This window comes from Cuculus canorus, chromosome 9, assembly GCF_017976375.1.
Source record: "Cuculus canorus isolate bCucCan1 chromosome 9, bCucCan1.pri, whole genome shotgun sequence".
Classification (NCBI taxonomy): Eukaryota; Metazoa; Chordata; class Aves; order Cuculiformes; family Cuculidae; genus Cuculus; species Cuculus canorus.
The window spans coordinates 26,459,618-26,476,935 of record NC_071409.1 but is presented as its reverse complement, the minus strand read 5'-3'; the positions used below and the strand labels follow the sequence as shown (position 1 = coordinate 26,476,935).

General features: G+C 60.3%; 1 protein-coding gene across 26 annotated transcripts in view; it reads right to left on the bottom strand.

Annotated features, from left to right (window-relative positions):
• Nucleotides 1-436: 436 nt before the first annotated feature.
• KIF1A (kinesin family member 1A) overlaps nt 437-17,318 on the bottom strand; it is a 44,444-nt gene continuing 27,562 nt past the window's right edge. For 8 of the 26 annotated variants that reach the window (XM_054074225.1, XM_054074247.1, XM_054074236.1 and 5 more), the window contains 22 exons: nt 17,135-17,253; nt 16,969-17,054; nt 16,513-16,651; nt 16,234-16,402; nt 15,827-15,917; nt 15,374-15,492; nt 15,147-15,202; nt 14,359-14,467; nt 13,578-13,644; nt 13,405-13,489; nt 12,943-13,048; nt 8,034-8,148; nt 6,707-6,840; nt 6,499-6,560; nt 6,262-6,407; nt 5,797-6,009; nt 5,561-5,638; nt 5,267-5,391; nt 4,979-5,125; nt 4,669-4,861; nt 4,147-4,265; nt 437-3,267 (listed from right to left, as the gene is read on the bottom strand). In XM_054074225.1, coding sequence (XP_053930200.1) covers nt 3,225-3,267; nt 4,147-4,265; nt 4,669-4,861; nt 4,979-5,125; nt 5,267-5,391; nt 5,561-5,638; nt 5,797-6,009; nt 6,262-6,407; nt 6,499-6,560; nt 6,707-6,840; nt 8,034-8,148; nt 12,943-13,048; nt 13,405-13,489; nt 13,578-13,644; nt 14,359-14,467; nt 15,147-15,202; nt 15,374-15,492; nt 15,827-15,917; nt 16,234-16,402; nt 16,513-16,651; nt 16,969-17,054; nt 17,135-17,253 — 2,521 coding nt within the window. In that variant the 3' untranslated portion in view covers nt 437-3,224. Of the gene's footprint in view, nt 3,268-4,146; nt 4,266-4,668; nt 4,862-4,978; nt 5,126-5,266; nt 5,392-5,560; nt 5,639-5,796; nt 6,010-6,261; nt 6,408-6,498; nt 6,561-6,706; nt 6,841-8,033; nt 8,149-9,509; nt 9,534-10,981; nt 11,009-12,942; nt 13,049-13,404; nt 13,490-13,577; nt 13,645-14,358; nt 14,468-15,146; nt 15,203-15,373; nt 15,493-15,826; nt 15,918-16,233; nt 16,403-16,512; nt 16,652-16,968; nt 17,055-17,134; nt 17,254-17,318 lie in introns of all 26 variants that reach the window. The other 18 variants (XM_054074220.1, XM_054074222.1, XM_054074233.1 and 15 more) reach the window with 3 other exon arrangements.

Here is a 17,318-nt window from a genome sequence, read left to right as displayed (position 1 = left end):
GGAGGGACCTTTTCCAAGGGCCTGGAGTGACAGGATGAGGGGGAATGGCTTTAAATTGGAAGGGGGAAGAGTTAGATTAGACATTAGGAAGAAATTCTTCATGCTGAGGGTGGGGAGGCCCTGGCCCAGGGTGCCCAGAGCAGTGGTGGCTGCCCCATCCCTGGAGGTGTTCCAGGCCAGGTTGGATGGGGCTTGGAGACCCTGATCCAGTGGGAGGTGTCCCTGTCCATGGCAGGGGTGGGACTGGATTGGCTTTGAGGTCATCTCCAGCCCAAACCCATCGGATGGGGCCACCCTTTTGATCGGGCCTCTTGCCCCTCCCTTTGCTCAGACCCTGCACGCGGTGCCCCCAAACTCAGCGCTCCCCACAGCGACGCAGCCCTCGTTGCCTGCCCACCCGCTCGGTGGCAAGGAGTGCTCCGTGGGGCTGTTTGCGTTAAATGCCACATTTATTTCAGAACCGAACAAGCCTCGCGTGCGCGCAGACGGCCGGGAGCCCTGGTGCCAATCCCCGGCACAGGGCAGGCAGAACCCAGTGGTTCCGCCATTGCCAGCAGCAACCGCAGGGCATGGATCTTGTCCCTGGCTTGTGCCACTGCTTGCCCGCCCTCCGTGCCACCGTTCCCCTGGGAAATCTCCCTTCCGATGGGATTCCTGGTCATGCCTGACCCTGGGGTTCGCATTCCTTGGGCTGCAGTGGGAGAGGGGATGAACGGACAGGGGCTTGACTGAGGAAGCGCGTGGTGCTGCCAATAAGCCAACAAGGACAGGGACATCTTGCAGGGACGCTGTGGGCCTTGGGTGAGTGGATGTGGCTCGTTGGCCACCCAGCCGAGCCGTCTGCTCTGCAGGTTTGCTGGCCTCAGGCTCGCTGCGGCTCCGGCTGGAGGCTGCCCATCCCGCGGCTCCAGCAGCACTGCCACTGAACCCGTTTCTGGTCCCTGGCAGACACGGGTTCTGTCTCCTCCAGAAGCTGCCTCCGCCCTGGAAGAGCCTCCCCTCTCCCCTGCAGCACCTCTAGCCCCTTATACTGAAATTTGGGATGGTACCAACTAATCCTTGCGATGGCATGGGAACCAGGATGTTGCAGCCCAGGCCCCTGCTTCGCTCCCTCCGCACCCCTGAGCAGGCCCCTCTCCCTCCAGAAAGGGCACGAGTCGACCTCCAGGTCTCTCAAAAGGATCACAGAGAAGGGAAAAAGCCGAGTTTGGTGGGAAACTTATCCTGCCACTTGCCCAGGGCTGGGAGGAGCGACCCCATCGCAGCTTCAGGCTGGAGCGATGGGGCGAGATGCCCATGGAGCTGCAGCGAGGCCAGGCAGAACCTTCAGGGGCTTAGGAAGGATCGCAAGACCCTTTCCGTGACCCGAAACCCAAGCGGAATGGCGTTTGACGTGCAGCAAGTGGGTCCCTGCAAGCCTCTGCCCGCCTGCCATGACCCAACCCATCCATGCCCCATGACACGAGCATAACGAGGAACAGACAGCACCACGTCTGACACACACACACGCACACACACACATACACACCACAGACAGCGTGGGGAGGTGCGGCAGAGCCAGGGCGCAGCCGTGCTGTGCGAGGGAAGGTCAGCGTGACAGCGAAGCTGGGGGGTGCCCGGGAGATGCATGGAGGAAGACGCTCGCCTTCCCACCCAGAACTGTGCCAGATGCCGCCGGCCGCTCAGGAAGCCCCAAATGAAAGCATCCCCCCATGGGTGAGAGATGGGAGAAGGAGGAGAGGGAGAGCTGCTGCTGAGGGAGGTGGGAAGCGGTGATGGCTGGAGGAGATGGTCTTTTCTGCAAAGCCACTTGAGCCGTGGGAAGCCCCCTGGATTAACGTGCTGACAGAGGCAGGGTGGAAGGGAGGTGGGCGCTCACTTCTGCAGCAGGGGAAGAGGAGTGAGAAAACGCCAGCTACAACAGTAAAAAGCAGCCCCATTCCCACCCCGACACTTCCACACCAGCCTCTCTCCTGTCCCTCCAACCTGCTTCAAGCCTGTTGTCCCACTGGGAGAAGAAGGCACGTGACAGCCCTTTTGGAAAGGGTGACAAGGATCCTGTGGATTGGGATGGTCATTCCTAGCCCTGGGGGACTTTCCCATCTGGCTTTGGAAGTAGCCACCTGAATCTCCACACTCCCCACAGGGTTGAGACCTCCAGCATCCTGCCCTAAGTAGGGGGGAATCCCTTTGGACAACACCCCCTGGGGGTCCCAGGCCAGGATAGCGGAGGTGGCCCACGTACTTTTGGTTGGGAAGGACAGTCCTGCACGAGGTGACAGGCAGAGCCGTCCCCAGGGCCCTCCTTTTCCCTCCAGCAGGACCAAGCTCCAAAGCGAGGTGACCCATCTGCGCGGATGTGGGTGTCCCGGCCAGCCGAGACAGTGGGCTCCCCTCTTCTAGAGGTAGATGGGGCAGGTAGGAATTGCCTCCTTTGGGAAGACATGGTGGGCTGTCCAGCCACCGCGCAGGGGAGAAGTAGTTTAAGCCGCAGGGGGGGCAAAGCAGAGGGTTGGGGCAGGGCAGGAGGAAGGGCGAGAGAGCCACCACTGCCGGGCACGTGCCAGGGACGTCCTGGGGAAGGCAACTCCGGGACACCGGCCCACCACCAAGGCTCTCCCCTGCCCGGGGGAGGCGTTGTTCGGGGGTCAGGACCCACCTTATGGGTTGTTTTCTTTTTTTTTGTGAAGTAAACAGAAATAAATATTTTATAAATATCATCTTAAACTACCGACACCTGATCTTACCCTGCCATCTCTTGCAGAAACATCAATAAACTAGGAAATCCCCATACCTAAACTACTGCTTTCCCTTCACGTGGAGGCAATTCCTCCTGCTGTCCCACCTGTGAGCTTTACCACGTGCCCACCTCTCTAGACCAAAGACCAGCTTTTAGCCGAAACCGCCTTCCTCGCTCCCTCCCCTCCACCAGGGACCTTTCTGGAGTGTTGCAGATGGTGTGACATGAAGGTCACCCATGGGGGGACAGGCAGAAGATGGCACACGCATGAGAAATCCTGCCCAGGCAGGTCCAGGCTTTTGCAACTACGAACGGAAGTGAGTTTCCCCTGTGAAGGTGTGAATCGAGACAGATCCTTCCATGGAGCAGACAGCTGGGGCAGCAGATGGTGTGAGAGATCAGACATTAACATGGGGAACCTTGAGACAGAATCAGCTATCTTGATCCTGTTGGCAGACGGATGAGGTGGAGGGTGTTTTTCAGGTTAGATTCTCATCTGGGCTGTTCTCCTTCTGGATAGCTTGGATCTGATTTGGAAAACAAGGGACAAAAGGTGTCAGAGATGTGGACAAGGAGGAGAAGTGTGGTCTGCCAGGTTTGGTGTCCTGGCTCCAGACTGGTGCTTGAACTCAGCCAGAGCTGGAGTGACACAGGATTAACATCTCTCCAGCCAAAGCACACAAATTTCTGTGCATTTACTCCTATTCCCCTAGTCCAGCCACTTGAGATGGTCTCAAGAATTTTGTGAGATGCTCTCAAGAGTACTGAAGGGCCAATGTTGCTGTTGCCAGGCATGGCTGTTGCTTTGAATGCAGCACAACAATGACACTGTGTCCTGCATTGAGGCAATTAAGTGGGGAGGAATCACAGAATGGTTTTGGTTGGAAAAGACCTTTAAAATCATTGAGTCCAACCATCGATCAAGCCCTGCCAAATCCGCCACCAGACCATGTCCCCAGGTACGACATCGACTCGTCTGTTAAAACCCTCCAGGGATGGGGACTCCACCACCTCCCTGGGAGCCTCTGCCAGTGCCCGAGAACCCTTTCAGTACAGAAATTCCTCACAATAGCGAACCTAAATCTCCCCTGGTGCATCTTGAGGCCATTTCCCCTTGTCTTGCAACTGGCTACCAGGGAGAGGAGACCAACTCCACATTGCTACACCCTCCTTTTAGGCAGTTGTAGAGAGAGAGGAAGTCAACCATGGAATGGTTTGGGTTGGAAGGGACCTCAAAGCCCATCCAGTCCCACCCCCTGCCATGGGCAGAGACACCTCCCACGGGATCGGGCTGCTCAAAGCCCCATCCAGCCTGGCCTTGAACCCCTCCAGGAAGCATGCACGGCTGCCCGTGGACCCCCCACCAATGGCTTCCCTGCACCCCCCTCCCAAGCTGCCCCTGGTACCTTATGGACCCAGCCAGGAGGGGGTTGAAGGCGTAGAGCCAGTCGTGCATGTCCTTGTCGCTGCTCGCCTGCAGCAGGATGCCCCGGTGCTCCGTGCACACCGCAAATGTGTTCGGCGTCTGCCAGGGGAATCACAGAATCACGGAATGCTTTGGGTTGGAAGGGACCATGAAGGTCATCCTGTCTAACCCCTCTGTAGGAGCAGGGACATCTTTCACTCAACCAAGTTCCTCAGAACACCTTCCAACCTGACCTGGAATGTTTCCAGGGATGGGACCTCCACCAACCTGTGCAACCTGTGCCAGTGCCTCACCATCCTCAATGTGAAGAATTTCTTCCTTATATCCAGTGTAAATCTCCCCTCCCTTAGTTTCAAACCATCACTCCTTCTATACCAACAGGTCTTGCTAAAAAGTCTGTTCCAAACCTTTCCTGTAGGCCCTCTGTCAGCGCTGGGAAGGCCAGGGCTGAGTCCCTTGCCCAAGGGGTTGTGCAGAGCAGGACTGGCTTCCGATGCCCTACCTTGAGCATGGCCTGCTGGTCCTCGCTGTACTCCACCTGGGCCTTGGAGAGGTTCAGTATGGCCCTCTCGACCGCATCCTTGTCCGAGTTGTAGATGTAGACGTATGGGCGTCGGACCACCACAAAGCGCTTCACCCACCCATTGGTGTGGGGCTCCAGGAAGTGCAAGTAGCCCTTTTTGGAGACGATGGGGCTGCAGAGGGGACGAAGCTCAAGATGTGACACCAACCATGAGGAGGTGGCAATGGTAAGGCATGGTCCCCACCAGCCCCAAGGTGCTCCCCTCGCTGGCTGCCCCAGCCACTCCTACCTGACCCGGATCTCCTGGATGTCAGGCACCAGCAAACGCTGGGGCTCCTTCTCTTCTTCAGGCCGGCGAGCAGGGGACTTCTTCTGCTCCCCTTCCACTGCAGGCTCCAGGTCGGGGCTCTCTGCCCTGGAGGAGACTTGAGGGGGTCTGGGAAGGGAGGAGAGGCCAGGGGTGTAGGAACAGAGACATCTGGGAAGCACCCGTCAACCAGGACCACATCACCGTGGTGCAGCTGCCCTGCTCTGGGGACACCATGGTGTCACCTGAACGCCCCAGCCACCTTCTTACCTGACCTCTGTGGCATTGTAACGTCCTTCCACCAGTGACGGGCAGGTCGAGGAGGGGGTGAGAGTGGTGACCCCAAGAGCTGTCATGGAGGGGTCTCTCATCAGGGTCACAGACATTTCGGACAGCTGTGGAGGAGCGGAGGTGTGGATTTTATAGAATCATATAATCACAGAATGGTTTGGGTTGGAAGGGACATCAAAGCCCATCCAGTTCCAACCCCTCTGCCCATCTGGCCCCTGCCCAGTCTGTGTCCCCCCAGCCACATGTCCCCAGAACCTGGGGCCGCAGTGGTACCTTGCTCTCGCTGGCGCTAATGCAGACGTGGCTGTGGCTGTACTCTCTGTTGAAGGTGTGCGTGAGCAGGCGCAAACACTGTGGAGAGAGGAGGAGGACGGTGGGGCAGGAGGCACCTTCCTCCACCCTCTTCCTCCCACTTCTTTTGGGCTTTCTCCTGCAGCAACCCCCCGCTGCCCTGTGGGAGCCCCTTCCCACCTCCATCCCCAGAAGCTGAGGGTGCTGCAGGACGGTACCTTCACGGCCAGCTCCTTCTGCCTCTCGCTGGGGGTCTCGGGGGGAGAGGTGTGGCCCTCGGGGGCCCCATCAGCAGAAAGTGGGGAGGAGACACAGGAGGTGCTTCGGGATTCAGAGTCCTCACTGGAGCAGGGGGACAGGGTCTCCAGGCCCAGGCGCTGGGTCGTCTCCAGCTTCTCACGCAGCAGTAGATAGTGCCTTGTCTTTTCCACCTGCGCACAGGCAGCCAGGCTCAGGGGTGGCCCCATCCTTTCAGAGACCACCTTCCCAGACCCAATTATCCCCATCTGCTCATCAGCTTCAGGTCTGCCGGGACCGGACAAGCAGCAACGCGGAGGAGACAGCCCTACTCCTGTCTCCTCCCACGACCAGGAGGGCTGAGACACTCAGGATGGGCAATCCCACCAGCACTGGCAGGGCTGCAAATTGCACCGTCTTGGCCCATTTGGAGCCCAATTTCTTACTTCTTGCAGGAGGCTGAGTTTCTCCAGTTCCCACTGATGGTCAAGGATGAGGCTGTCGCTGCGGGGCCGCCAGCCAGCCAGGTTCTCCTCTCCCCGCACGTAGGCTACGGAGGTGTCCAGCACGCGCCGTCGCCGTCTCTGCATGCCTGTAGGGACAGATGCACGGTCCCAACGCTGACCACCGTGCCGTGCTTCCCAGCCTCGAGGTGAACACCCGGGCAGTGGTGCAGCACCCACCTGGGCTGCCGGCATCGGCCACGCGGCAGAGGCTGAGCTCGTAGACTCCCGTCACACGGTTGCTGTGAGCAAAGGAAGACAAAGCGTTACCCGCTCTGCCCCATCTCGATGCCCCAGTTATTTCACCCAGGTGTTGGGATGCCCCAGGAGGGCTCCAGTCCCTGGGTGACAACTCTCCTCCTCTAGAAAGACAAGAGCATCCTAGTACCTCTCGGAAGCCCGCAGGCTGCCGCTGCCAAAAAGGTTGCGGATGGAGCGGGAGGCAGGAAGCTTGGCATCCCGGGAGTAGAAAACCATGCAGAAGTCTTTGGTGATGACGGCAGGCTGAGTGCAGTTCTCCATCTGCAGTGGGGCAGGGGGAGAGGTGTCACGGGGGCTATGGCTTGGCAGCCCAGCAGGGCTCTCCCAGCGCTGGCACCCAGCAGGTTTTACTCCTGGGGTCCCACAAGACCCCTAAGAACCAGGGTTGATTCCTGCACCCCATCAGCACCAGCTAAGGAATCATAGAATCATAGAATCATTGGGTTGGAAAAGACCTTTGAGATCATCGAGTCCAACTGTCCCTGTCCACTACTAAACCACATCCCTGAGCACCTCATCCACCTGTCTGTTAAACCCCTCCAGGGATGGGGACTCCACCACGTCCCTGTGCAGCTTCTGACAGGGCCCGAGAACCCTTTCCATGAAGACATTTTTCCTGATGTCCAATCTAAACCTGCCCTGGTGCCACTTGAGGCCATTTCCTCTCATCCTGTCATCTGTCACTTGGGAGCAGAGCCCACCACCCAACTCACCACAACCTCCTTTCAGGCAGTTGCAGACAGTGATGAGGTCTCCCCTCAGCCTCCTCTTCTCCAGGCTAAACAGCCCCAGGTCCCTCAGCTGCTCCTCATAACCCCTGTTCTCCAGCCCCTTCCCCAGCTCCGTTCCCTTCTCTGGATGCGCTCCAGCCCCTCAATGTCCTTCTTGGAGTGAGGGGCCCAAAACTGAACCCAGAATTCGAGGTGTGTTCTCACCAGCGCTGAGTTCAGGGGCACAGTCCCTTCCCTGCTCCTGCTGCCACCCCATGGCTGATCCAAGCCAGGATGCTCTTGGCCTTCTTGGCCACCTGGGCCACTGCTGGCTCATCGTGTTCAGCCACTATTGACCAACACCCCAGGGCCTTCCAGGCAGCTTTCCAGCCACCCCTCCCTAAGCCTGGAGCTGCAGAGGGCTGTTGTGCCCCAAGCGCAGGACCCAGCACTGAGCCTTGATGAACCTCATCCCGTTGGTCACAGCCCATGGATCCACCCTTTTCGGATCCCCCTGCAGATCCTCTCTACCCTCAAGCAGATTGACGCTTCCTCCCCGCTTTGTGTCATCTGCAAACTTACTACTAGTGAACTCAACCCCCTCACCCAGATCATGGATAGAGATATTGAGCAGAACGAGACCCAACACTGAACCCTGGGGAACAAGGAGGGGAATTTTGCCCCAGCAGTAGGGGAGACACCAGGCTTTGTTGGCGTTCTAACAGCCCTGACTAAGGTCCTTGCCTCGATGTAGGCGGAAAGGGTAATGTAGATTTTCTCCCGGTACGGGGTGACTCGGTTGAGCAGCAGCGAGTTGTGCATGGAGCTGTCCCACGCCGCCTCAAACTGGTAGAAAGTCCTGCCAAAAAAAAAAGCAGCAGAGACGGTAAAACAAACCCCCCCAAAACCCCAGGAGAGCAAGATGCCATCACCCGCCCCCGCAGCGCTGCGGCAGGCCTGCAAGGACACACGGACATGCATGCGTGGCGGGGACAGATGGGGACAGCCACTCCAGAGGATGCAGGCTCAAGGCAAAACAGGAACACGGTGTGGCAGGAGGGGGACGCGGTGCCCTCAGAACAGCCGTAGGACCAGGAATTTGGGGAGGAGGGACCGTGGGAGGAGTGGAGGCTCAGCTGGGGTGCAGGCAAGGCAGAGCAGGCTGGAAAGGCAAGGGAGGGTGCATGCCCCACCCTCGTGCTCAGAGTTGGGGGGTTGCCACCCCCAGAGAACCTGGGCCGGATCCCCACCATCCAGCCCAGCACACGCAGCACCTCCCAGCCCCACCAGGAGTGGCTTGTCACCGTTCAGGTGATGTTGGCCAGAGGGAAGGGAGGGAGGATGCTCAGCACTGCAGGGTTTCTGCCATCCCGCCCCAGGAGAGCAGCCCCTGGCCAGCCAGGTCCCCTTCCTTCCCCAGGGCCATCCCCTCCACCAGCCCTGAGCCCCAGAGGGACCATGATTTGGTGGCTGGTCCCTCTCCAGGCTGTCTCCCCAGCACTTGCTCTGCCCTAATTGCCAGCTCCATCCATCCCCATTCCCACCGGGCTGCCTCGCGGCCCTCACTGCATTTTCCATAGCTCCCAGGCTGGGAGGAGTGGAGGACAACTGGTCCCGCTTGCCCGGTGCCTATGGGGTCCCACAGAGGACGGCGCAAGAGCAGCAGCTGCTCTCTTTGGGTCAATCCAGACGGGAGCTCTGTTTTGAGAGCATGGGAGATCCCCATTGCACCCCATCCTGGGCTCCCTCCTAGGCCACCCTCGGGCTTGGAAGTCACGGGCTCCCCAAAGCCACCCAGAGCTGCTGCAGCCCCAGCTCCTGCCTGAGCACCCTCAGGAAGCCGTGGCTCAGTGATGTCTCAATGAAGACGTCCCCAAAGCAGTATCCCTGCGGTTGGGTGGCTCTTTTAATGCGAGCCGGGGCAGCTGGAGGGAGCAGGGAGAGGCTCTCAGCTGTTATTGCCCCCACATTGGAAGAAGAAGGAGAGCGGTGCTTTCGGAAGGCGTATAAAATACATATTCCCCCCCCACGTGAGACAGAGCCAAGGCGAAGGATCGCTTGGCAGACACAGGCTGCTTGAGAAGAGAGCGCTCCCCAGGGAGGAGGAGGAGAAGAGAAGCCTCAAGGGAGCAGGGAAAGAGCAAAAAGCAAAGGGAGGAGGCAAAGGAGAAAGAGAGAAAAGCAGGAGGGGACCAGACCGAGCAGGTGCGCACGAAATACCTAGTGTCATTTCCGAACGAAATGCTATACGTGGAAGGCAACCCAACAACAAACACACACACATACACACACAGAAAAACGAAAGGTCAGAAAGCATCGTCCGTACGGGGCTGGCGCGGGAGCAGGGCCGCAAGGAAGGCGAGTCGCTCTCGAGGGGACTCGTCCCGTATCAGCACCGCTGGCCAAAGGAACTCCTGCGTACTTGGGCCCCGAATCGGATCCCAGAAACTCAATGAGAGCAGACAGGTTTACCTGCTTAGGTGAAAACCCTCTGCTTCCCACCTTTCTCATGGTCCGGCAGCTGGGAAGTGTGCTTGCCATCCCCTGAACTCTGCCCTTGCTTCCATCCCAGAACACGGAGCTCCTTCCCAGCACAGCCCCTGGGAAGGTACCCATGGTGGGAACCAGCCATCCCACCACCACCCACACGTTGGGAGAGGACTTCTTGACCCGTCCCCTCGTGTCACTGCGCCGAGAGCTCACAGGAGATGCCAGCATGAGCCCACTTGCTCCTGCAGCAAGGGGCTGGATCCCTGCTGGATCATCCCCCTGCACCTTGGAGGGGGACAGGGTGCTGCTGGAGGGACAACTCTTCCCTCAGGCATCTCCCAGCAGGACCAGCTTCTACCTGCTTCAGGAGGACAACCTCATGGGCACAAAGTCACATTGCTCACTAAGACTTGAGAGACCCCATCATCTGTCTCCCAGATGCATCCACCTCGTCTGCCACGGGGCAAAGCGGTGGGATGCCCGCTTCTCGAGGACCTTGGTGATGCTCCCGTCCAGAGGAGCAGCCGGGTCCAGCAGCTCTCGCCTGCACGCCGCACGCCGCCTCACCCTGATCCCAGCTGAGAAACCCTGTCCTCCAAGAGCCGCTCCCCGTTCCGCAAGGGTGAAAGAGTCCGTGCTACGTAGGGGTGTGGACACCCACTGTTAGTGCCTGCGCATGGACGCCTGTTGCCCGTGTGCCACACCTACACCCGGCACTACCGTGCACGGGGTGGGTGCCACCGCACCACCATCATCGCCGGGTGATGGCTGGAGGCGCCCCAAAGCCACTGCCACGCTCCACACCAGCTCTGCAGCTGCTTTGAGCGGCACCAGAGGCCGAGCTGGGGCTGGGGTGGGAGGCGACCAGGGGGGCGGCACACTCGGCGCTGGATGCCGAAGAGATGGGAGAGCAGTGACGTGAAAAAGCAAGAAGAGAACCCAACTCAGGTGATGAGGATGCAGGGGTGCGAAGGGGAGCGGCAGTCAGCAAGAGCACGGCCCAAACGCACAGCAAAAGGGACCGAGTGAGCGAGAGGTGCCAGGGTGGGAGGGAGGAGGGATGGGGCGTGTGGAGGGATGGGGGGCTGGATGCCCAAGTGCTGCCTCTGGCAGGAGTGAGCGCGCCGAGGTGAGAAAGGGAGAAAAAAAGAAGGGAGAGAGGAAGGAAGGGTGGAAAAAAAACCAATGGAAACAAATAATACCTAGGCATATCCGAATCAAGAAACTGCCTGCAAAAACACAAAACAATCACATGGTTAGTGTGGGCTCAGATGGGTGGCGGCAGCGGAGAGAAGCGAGGGGGGACCCTGGGTGCTGCCTCCCACGGCTCCTCCCTGGGTGCTCGATGCAGGAAGAGATGGGTGCGGAGGAGGGAGCCACACTGCTCCCCCGGTCTCCTCCTGAGCAGCTCTGGGGGCCTGCGGGGCTGGAGGAGGGAGTCAGGGCTGCACTGGGTGAAGGAGGCTGCGTGGTGTAAGGCAGCGAAGCAGGGAGCGCAAGCAGCCAGGGAGGAGGGCGAAGCGGGCACTGGCTCTGCCCGCTGCCCTCCCGCTGCCCGTCCGTGCAGGCGGCTGCGGCCGAAGCGTGTGTGCCTGCATGCGGGGTGGAAGCGGGGGGGGGTTGCAGAGAGCACCCCTCGGCATCCCGCGGGAAACCAGCCGCCCCCTTCTCCCCCTTGCCTGGCCCTGGGCAGGCTCAGCGGAATAGATAGGGGACAGACCCAGCGTGCACGCCGGCTGCAGCCCCGATTCGGGGCTGGCCCTTGCACACAGACCCGCTGAGCGTGCAGGTGAGGCAGATTCTTGCAAAACCTGAGCCCCTCTTCTACCTGCTTCTCTCCACACCCCAAGTACCTCCAGCCCAAGCTGTGTCCGTGTGGCCTGCAGGACCTGCAGGAGGAAGGCAGGAGCAGGAGCCGCCAGAGCACACTAGAGATGCTGAAGATCTGATCTGGCTGCACCAGGGACCAATTGTTTAGGTGAGGAACCAACATAAAGCAGCGCAGCACGGGGAGCCCACAGGTGCCACAGCCACCCAGATCCCAGCAGCCCCACAAAAACCACAGCAGCTCTGCCCGTCTGAGCCCTTCTTGCTTGACCGTCCCTGCCTGGCCTTGCTGTCTTGGCTGCGCCGAAGTCCCTGGGTCCAACACTTGCACTCAGCCCCAAGGCCATGATGGGCTCTGCTGCCCGGATACGGCATGCTTGACGCCCCAGCATGCCCCGGAGCTGCCCCAGGAATGGTGCAGAGCGACACCTTCCATCGAGACCCCTGTCACCCCTCCTGAAAACACCCTGCCTTGGGACAGGCCAGCTTGGGGCAGGGGTGACCCTGAAGAAAACGAGGGGAACAGCGGTCCCTGCTCCCCACTGGGACGCTCCTATGCCGGCAATGGCCAAATGCACAGCCCAGGACCAGTCCTGCTGCTCCCTGTGGTGCCAATGACCACCCTGGTCTTGTCACAGTTGCTCACACACACGCATTCGGGCCAAGGACCCCCCAGGCAGCACCTGGAGCTTCGCCAGCAGCGCTGGTGCAGGCGAGAGCTCTGCCCGTCGCAGCCAACCTTCCCCCCTGCCACCACAGGAACCAACCAGCAAGATCTCAGAGATGAAAAACCTCTGACCTTGCTGCTCCCACACCATTGCCGAACCCACCGGGTGGACACAGCGCCCTGGGACAGGCGTGGAGGGACATGCATCCCCGAAATCACTTGGCAGTGAGGCGGGATGGCTTTCCTGCATCCCCCTCGCACAGACGGGGGCTGCCCGTGGGCAATAAGTGGCCTTTCCAGTTAGTTTGCTGGGACACGGAACACACAGCACTTTGTGGCCGGTCCCGTTCAGCTGCAGGGTCAGAACATCCTCCCGGCACTGGAACCGACTGGCTCTGCACCAGCTGCCACCGGAGAGCAGGACCCCCACCCAAATTCCCCACAGTGCCAAAGCCCGGCGCAAAGAGGAGAAGGAAGGGGGCTGGCAGCCCTGAACCCCGAGACCCTCTCCTGCTCCCAAAAAGCCCCTCCCGAGGCAGCAACGGGTCAGCAGGATGCTGTGGAGGAGCCAAGAGCGATGCCAGGGCAGAAAGAGCCTCCCCACATCCACCCGCAGCCACCCAGCCATCACCACAGCAGGAGAAGAGCGAGAGAAGAAGCGGCACACACCGGTCATCCTGAGAGGGGTGGATGTATCCGGAGGAGAGGATGTTCAGAGACAAAATGTTGGGGTCAATAAGAGACTCATCTGCTTCTGGGGTGTTCCGGATCCGACCTGCAAGTGAAGTATGAGGATGTCATTCAGGCAACAGGCGGTGGCTCTGTGAGGGTCCCCGTGAGGGACAGGGGCAGCCTGCCTGCCTGCAGCCCCCAGCAGCCCCCCCGGCACTGGCACGCAATGCCAGAGGTCCTGGTCCAGCTCCTGGACACAGTGGCCAGCACTGAGAAGCCCTGTGCAAGCAGCATCCTGGTGTCACCTGCCGGACAGCCGCTGCTTTGCTGTTGCAGAGTGGTGGGGGAGACGGTGTAAAGCCCCGCATGGGATTGAGGGTAAGAAACAGCCTGAGAAGATGCTTGGGAGCTTGGCGGACTGGGAGTTGCTTACAGCCCACTGAGACTGGCTCAGCTTACCCACAACCAGCTCCCGCACTTCCTTCCAGCGGATGAGGCTGCCCGTTTCATGCACCAAGGTGACGGTGATTCTCCTCTGGATGCCCTGGAAGCCATGAGGCCAGAGAGAAGCAGTGGTTAACACAGCTCCCGGCAGGAGCCAGAGCTGGGATGGCATCTTGGGGAGGGAGTACCTGGTGGAGGAGGAAGGTCCCATGGCATGGCATGCCTCCACGGTGGTCCACGACGGCAGGGATGTAGCTGGAAGAGAGGATTACAACGTGACACAGAGCCCCATCATGGAATAGTTTGAGTTGGAAGGGAAGTTTAAAGCCCATACAGTTCCAACCCCCCTGCGATGGGCAGGGACACCTCCCACTGGATCAGGGGCTCCAAGCCCCATCCAACCTGGCCTGGAACCCCTCCAAGGATGGGGCAGCCCTGGGCCAGGGCCTCCCCACCCTCATCGTGAAGAAATTCTTCCTTATGTCCAGTCTAAATCTGCCCCTCCCCAGTTTATACCCATTGCCCCTCGTCTTATCGCCACAATCCTTCATAAAAAAAGTCCCTCCCCAGCTTCCCTGTCACTATAAGATCTCCTCGAACTCTTCTCCAGGCTGAGCAACTCCAACTCTCTCAGCCTGTCCTCGTACAGGAGCTGCTCCAGCCCTCGGATCATCTTTGTAGCCCTCCTCTGGACCTGTTCCAACAGCTCCATCTCCTTCTTACACTGAGGATTCCAGAACTGGACACAATCCTCCAGACAAGGTCTCACAAGAGAGGAATAGAGGGGCAAAGTCCCCTCCCTCGCCCTGCTGGCCACGCGGCTTTGGATGAGCCCAGGACACAGTTGGATTTCTGGGCTGTGAGCGCACATTGCTGGCTCATCATCAGCCTGCTCAGAGCTGTTGAGCACCGGGCAAATCATTGCACTCAACACCACTCCTTCCCATTCCCCTTTCCGGCAGAACTTACTCGCCGTTGGCTTCCAGCTCACAGATCTCGAAGAAGACCATCAGGTCATACTTGCACTGGCACGGGCCGGCGCTGGGCCGAGTCATGGTGCTCAGCTTCGTCGCAGGCACTGCGGTGGGTCAGAAAGATGGCTGAGAGGGGAAGCTCGCCACGACGTTTGGAGAGAGGAACGTGGCAGCAGGGGGGGAACGGGCAGAGCAGGCAGGGACCGCAGGGAGACGCAGGGAGGCAGCAGGAGAGAGCGGAGAGACGGGGACAGCCCCATCTCAGGAAGGTCTCTGACCCCCCTGCCTTCTCCAACGCCCAACGCAGAGCAGTGAGGGTGTCAGGATGCGGCCTCCCTCACCCATCTCCGATTTGCACCCCCTGAGCGCGCAGCCCTGGCACAGACACATCCCAAACCACGCCGTGCCGGGGACAGCCGCAGCGATGCTCTCCCAGGGCAGACCCAGGGACCGCACAGCAAAGACCCGGCAACTTGGGTCTCGGCAGCCAGGGCGCAGAGGGAACCCCACAACTCCTGCGAGACGGCAGGGTTGGGGGGCACCTGAGCCCCCCAGAGCAGGCAGCCTCCCCCCCGCCACAGGAGAGCAGGTGCCGCCCACGAGAAGGGGGCTTTGCACCAGCCAGGTGCTGCAGGAAGGGGTGCCAAGGCCTTGAGGGTGCTAGGAACCCCAATACGTTCTACGGTGCCCCTGAGGTCCTAACGCTTCCCGCTGGGGAAGGGGATCCTGCACCGGGCCTGGGGACCACAGGAAGGCAGAGGAGCACGATGCCAGACCTCCTACCTGGTTTGGAGAGCGGCATCACACGGGGGAAGTGGCGCCGGGATGGCCTCAGCGGGCTGCAGAGAGAACCAGCTCAGTCAAAGCATCCACAGAGATCCCCAAACCCGGCCAACCCCACCTCCGCCCTGGGGCCTCTCCCTCCCGCCACCTTCCCCTCTTCTGTGGGTCCCCAAGAAGCAGCAGCACCGAGTGCCCCACGGCGCCCAGGGTACCCGGGGTGCCCCCACCTCAGGACATCCTTGCAGAGGGGCGGGAAGGGGTGCTGCTGGTAGTGCCCAAAGACTTCAAATACAATCGGCTGGCTCTTGATGTATTCGATGAAGGACTTGGTCACCTCCACGGCGATCTGGAAGAGAAAAAGATGGTGATAGCACAGTTCAGGTTGGAAACCAGAAAGAGATGATGATGGCACAGTTTAGGTGGGAAACCAGAAAGAGATGGTGATAGCGCAGTTTAAGTGGGAAATCAGAAATCCCAGCCTTTTTATATGTGGAAGGTAGTGGCTTTTGGTCTTTTCCCCACACATCCACCTTGTCCGAGGGTGGCTTAGCTGGGCATATGTGATGGGCTGGGAAAGCCAGGAGGAAGCTGCTCTCCTGGGGAGAAGATCCAGCCAGTGGCCCCACGGAGAACCCAGCAGCCGTGGGGCAAAGGGGTGTGAGCAGGGCAGGGGTACGCACATTTTGGACGTGATAGAAGCCCAGCGGTGGCCCACGTCCTGTGTTCTTCAAGGGTTCTGTGGAAAAGGCCTCGTCATGGCGATGGATGAAGCTGTGGAGGGAAGGAAGGTGGTGAGAAGGGCTGAAGAATGGGGGCAGGCCTGAATAAGGACAGGAGAGAGGGCAGGGACGAGGAGAAGAGCATACTCTCCCTGGGGCTGGCACAGGTGCCCCCTGAAGCCTCTCCAACAGCGACTGAACAAGGTTACAGACAAGCTCATGGGCTCATCCTGCAGGCCTTGGGTTGGCCTCCCCATCCATGAAGGAATTAGGGGGGTCAGGGGGGATCCCCAACATCCACTGCCGGCCCTGAGGCGATGGTTGGATGATGGTGGGAGACAAAGGGCTGGGGGGTCCTGAGGGCTCACTTGAACTGGCAGAAGATGTCTGCGTATTCCGCGGAGATGCTGGAGGCTTGAAGGACCGTTACACGGAAAGTGAAGATGCTGCCCAGCTTCAGGTGGTCCAGAGCAGTGTCCAGTGGCCCGTCTGATGCAGGCTTCTCCGGGCTGTCCAGAAGAAGGTCTTCTGGGGTCACTGCAGGGAGGAGAGGGTCCTCAGCAAGGGGGAGGTGTCACCACCCCTGGTGTGTGCGGCAGGGCTGCTCTGTGGCAGCAGGAGGGTCCCACCGACCAGCAGCTCCTCACCTGCACAGGTGTTGTTGTTGACTTCGTCGGCGGAGGGCCCCACGTCGCTGACCTGCCCCTGGCCTTCCACGATGCGCAGCTCCTCCTGGGACGTCCCCGAGCGAGACATCCCCACAGCTGGGCACGACTCCGACTGGAACTGCACCAGGAGTGGGACTCAGGGATGCTGGTAGTCCTCAAAGGTCCCACTCGCCCCGTCACCACTGTCCCTAGCACTGTGGCACCTCCAGCTCTGCCCTCCCACCCCACGGCAGCTCCTCTGGGACACGGGCAAGAGTGGGGGGCACCGGTGGGTGCTGGAGGGCACCGGTGGCTGCTGAAGAGCTGCCAGGTGGACCAGGAACGTGGTGATGCCTGCACCTCCATGAGCCCAGCAGTCCCCATGGGGGAGCGTTGCCACGGCAGGAAGAGATCTGGGGTCCCCGGGCACCCCCCAAGAGCCGCCTGCTGCCGTACCTTCTCAAAGTGCTGGTCGTCGAAGGATATCTTGGCCGTCCCCGACTGCCGCACGCCGGAGCCGTAGTCGGGGGCTTCCTCATCAGCTGGAGGAGGGACGGGGGTGAGCTGGCGCAGGGTGGCACGGGGGGCGCGAGGGGCACGTTTCAAGGGGGTCCCCTCCTACCTGAGATGGCCTGGACGGCCACGCGCAGGAAGCCCTTCACCTCCCCCTTCTCGCTGACGATGGCCACGCGGTGGACCAGGGGCACGGGGTAGAGGAGGTTGCTCAGGTAGACGAAAGCCCTGCCAGAGAAGAAAGGGGGGGGACACAAACAACACGGGGGGGAGAGTGGTCACCGCTCCCAGCC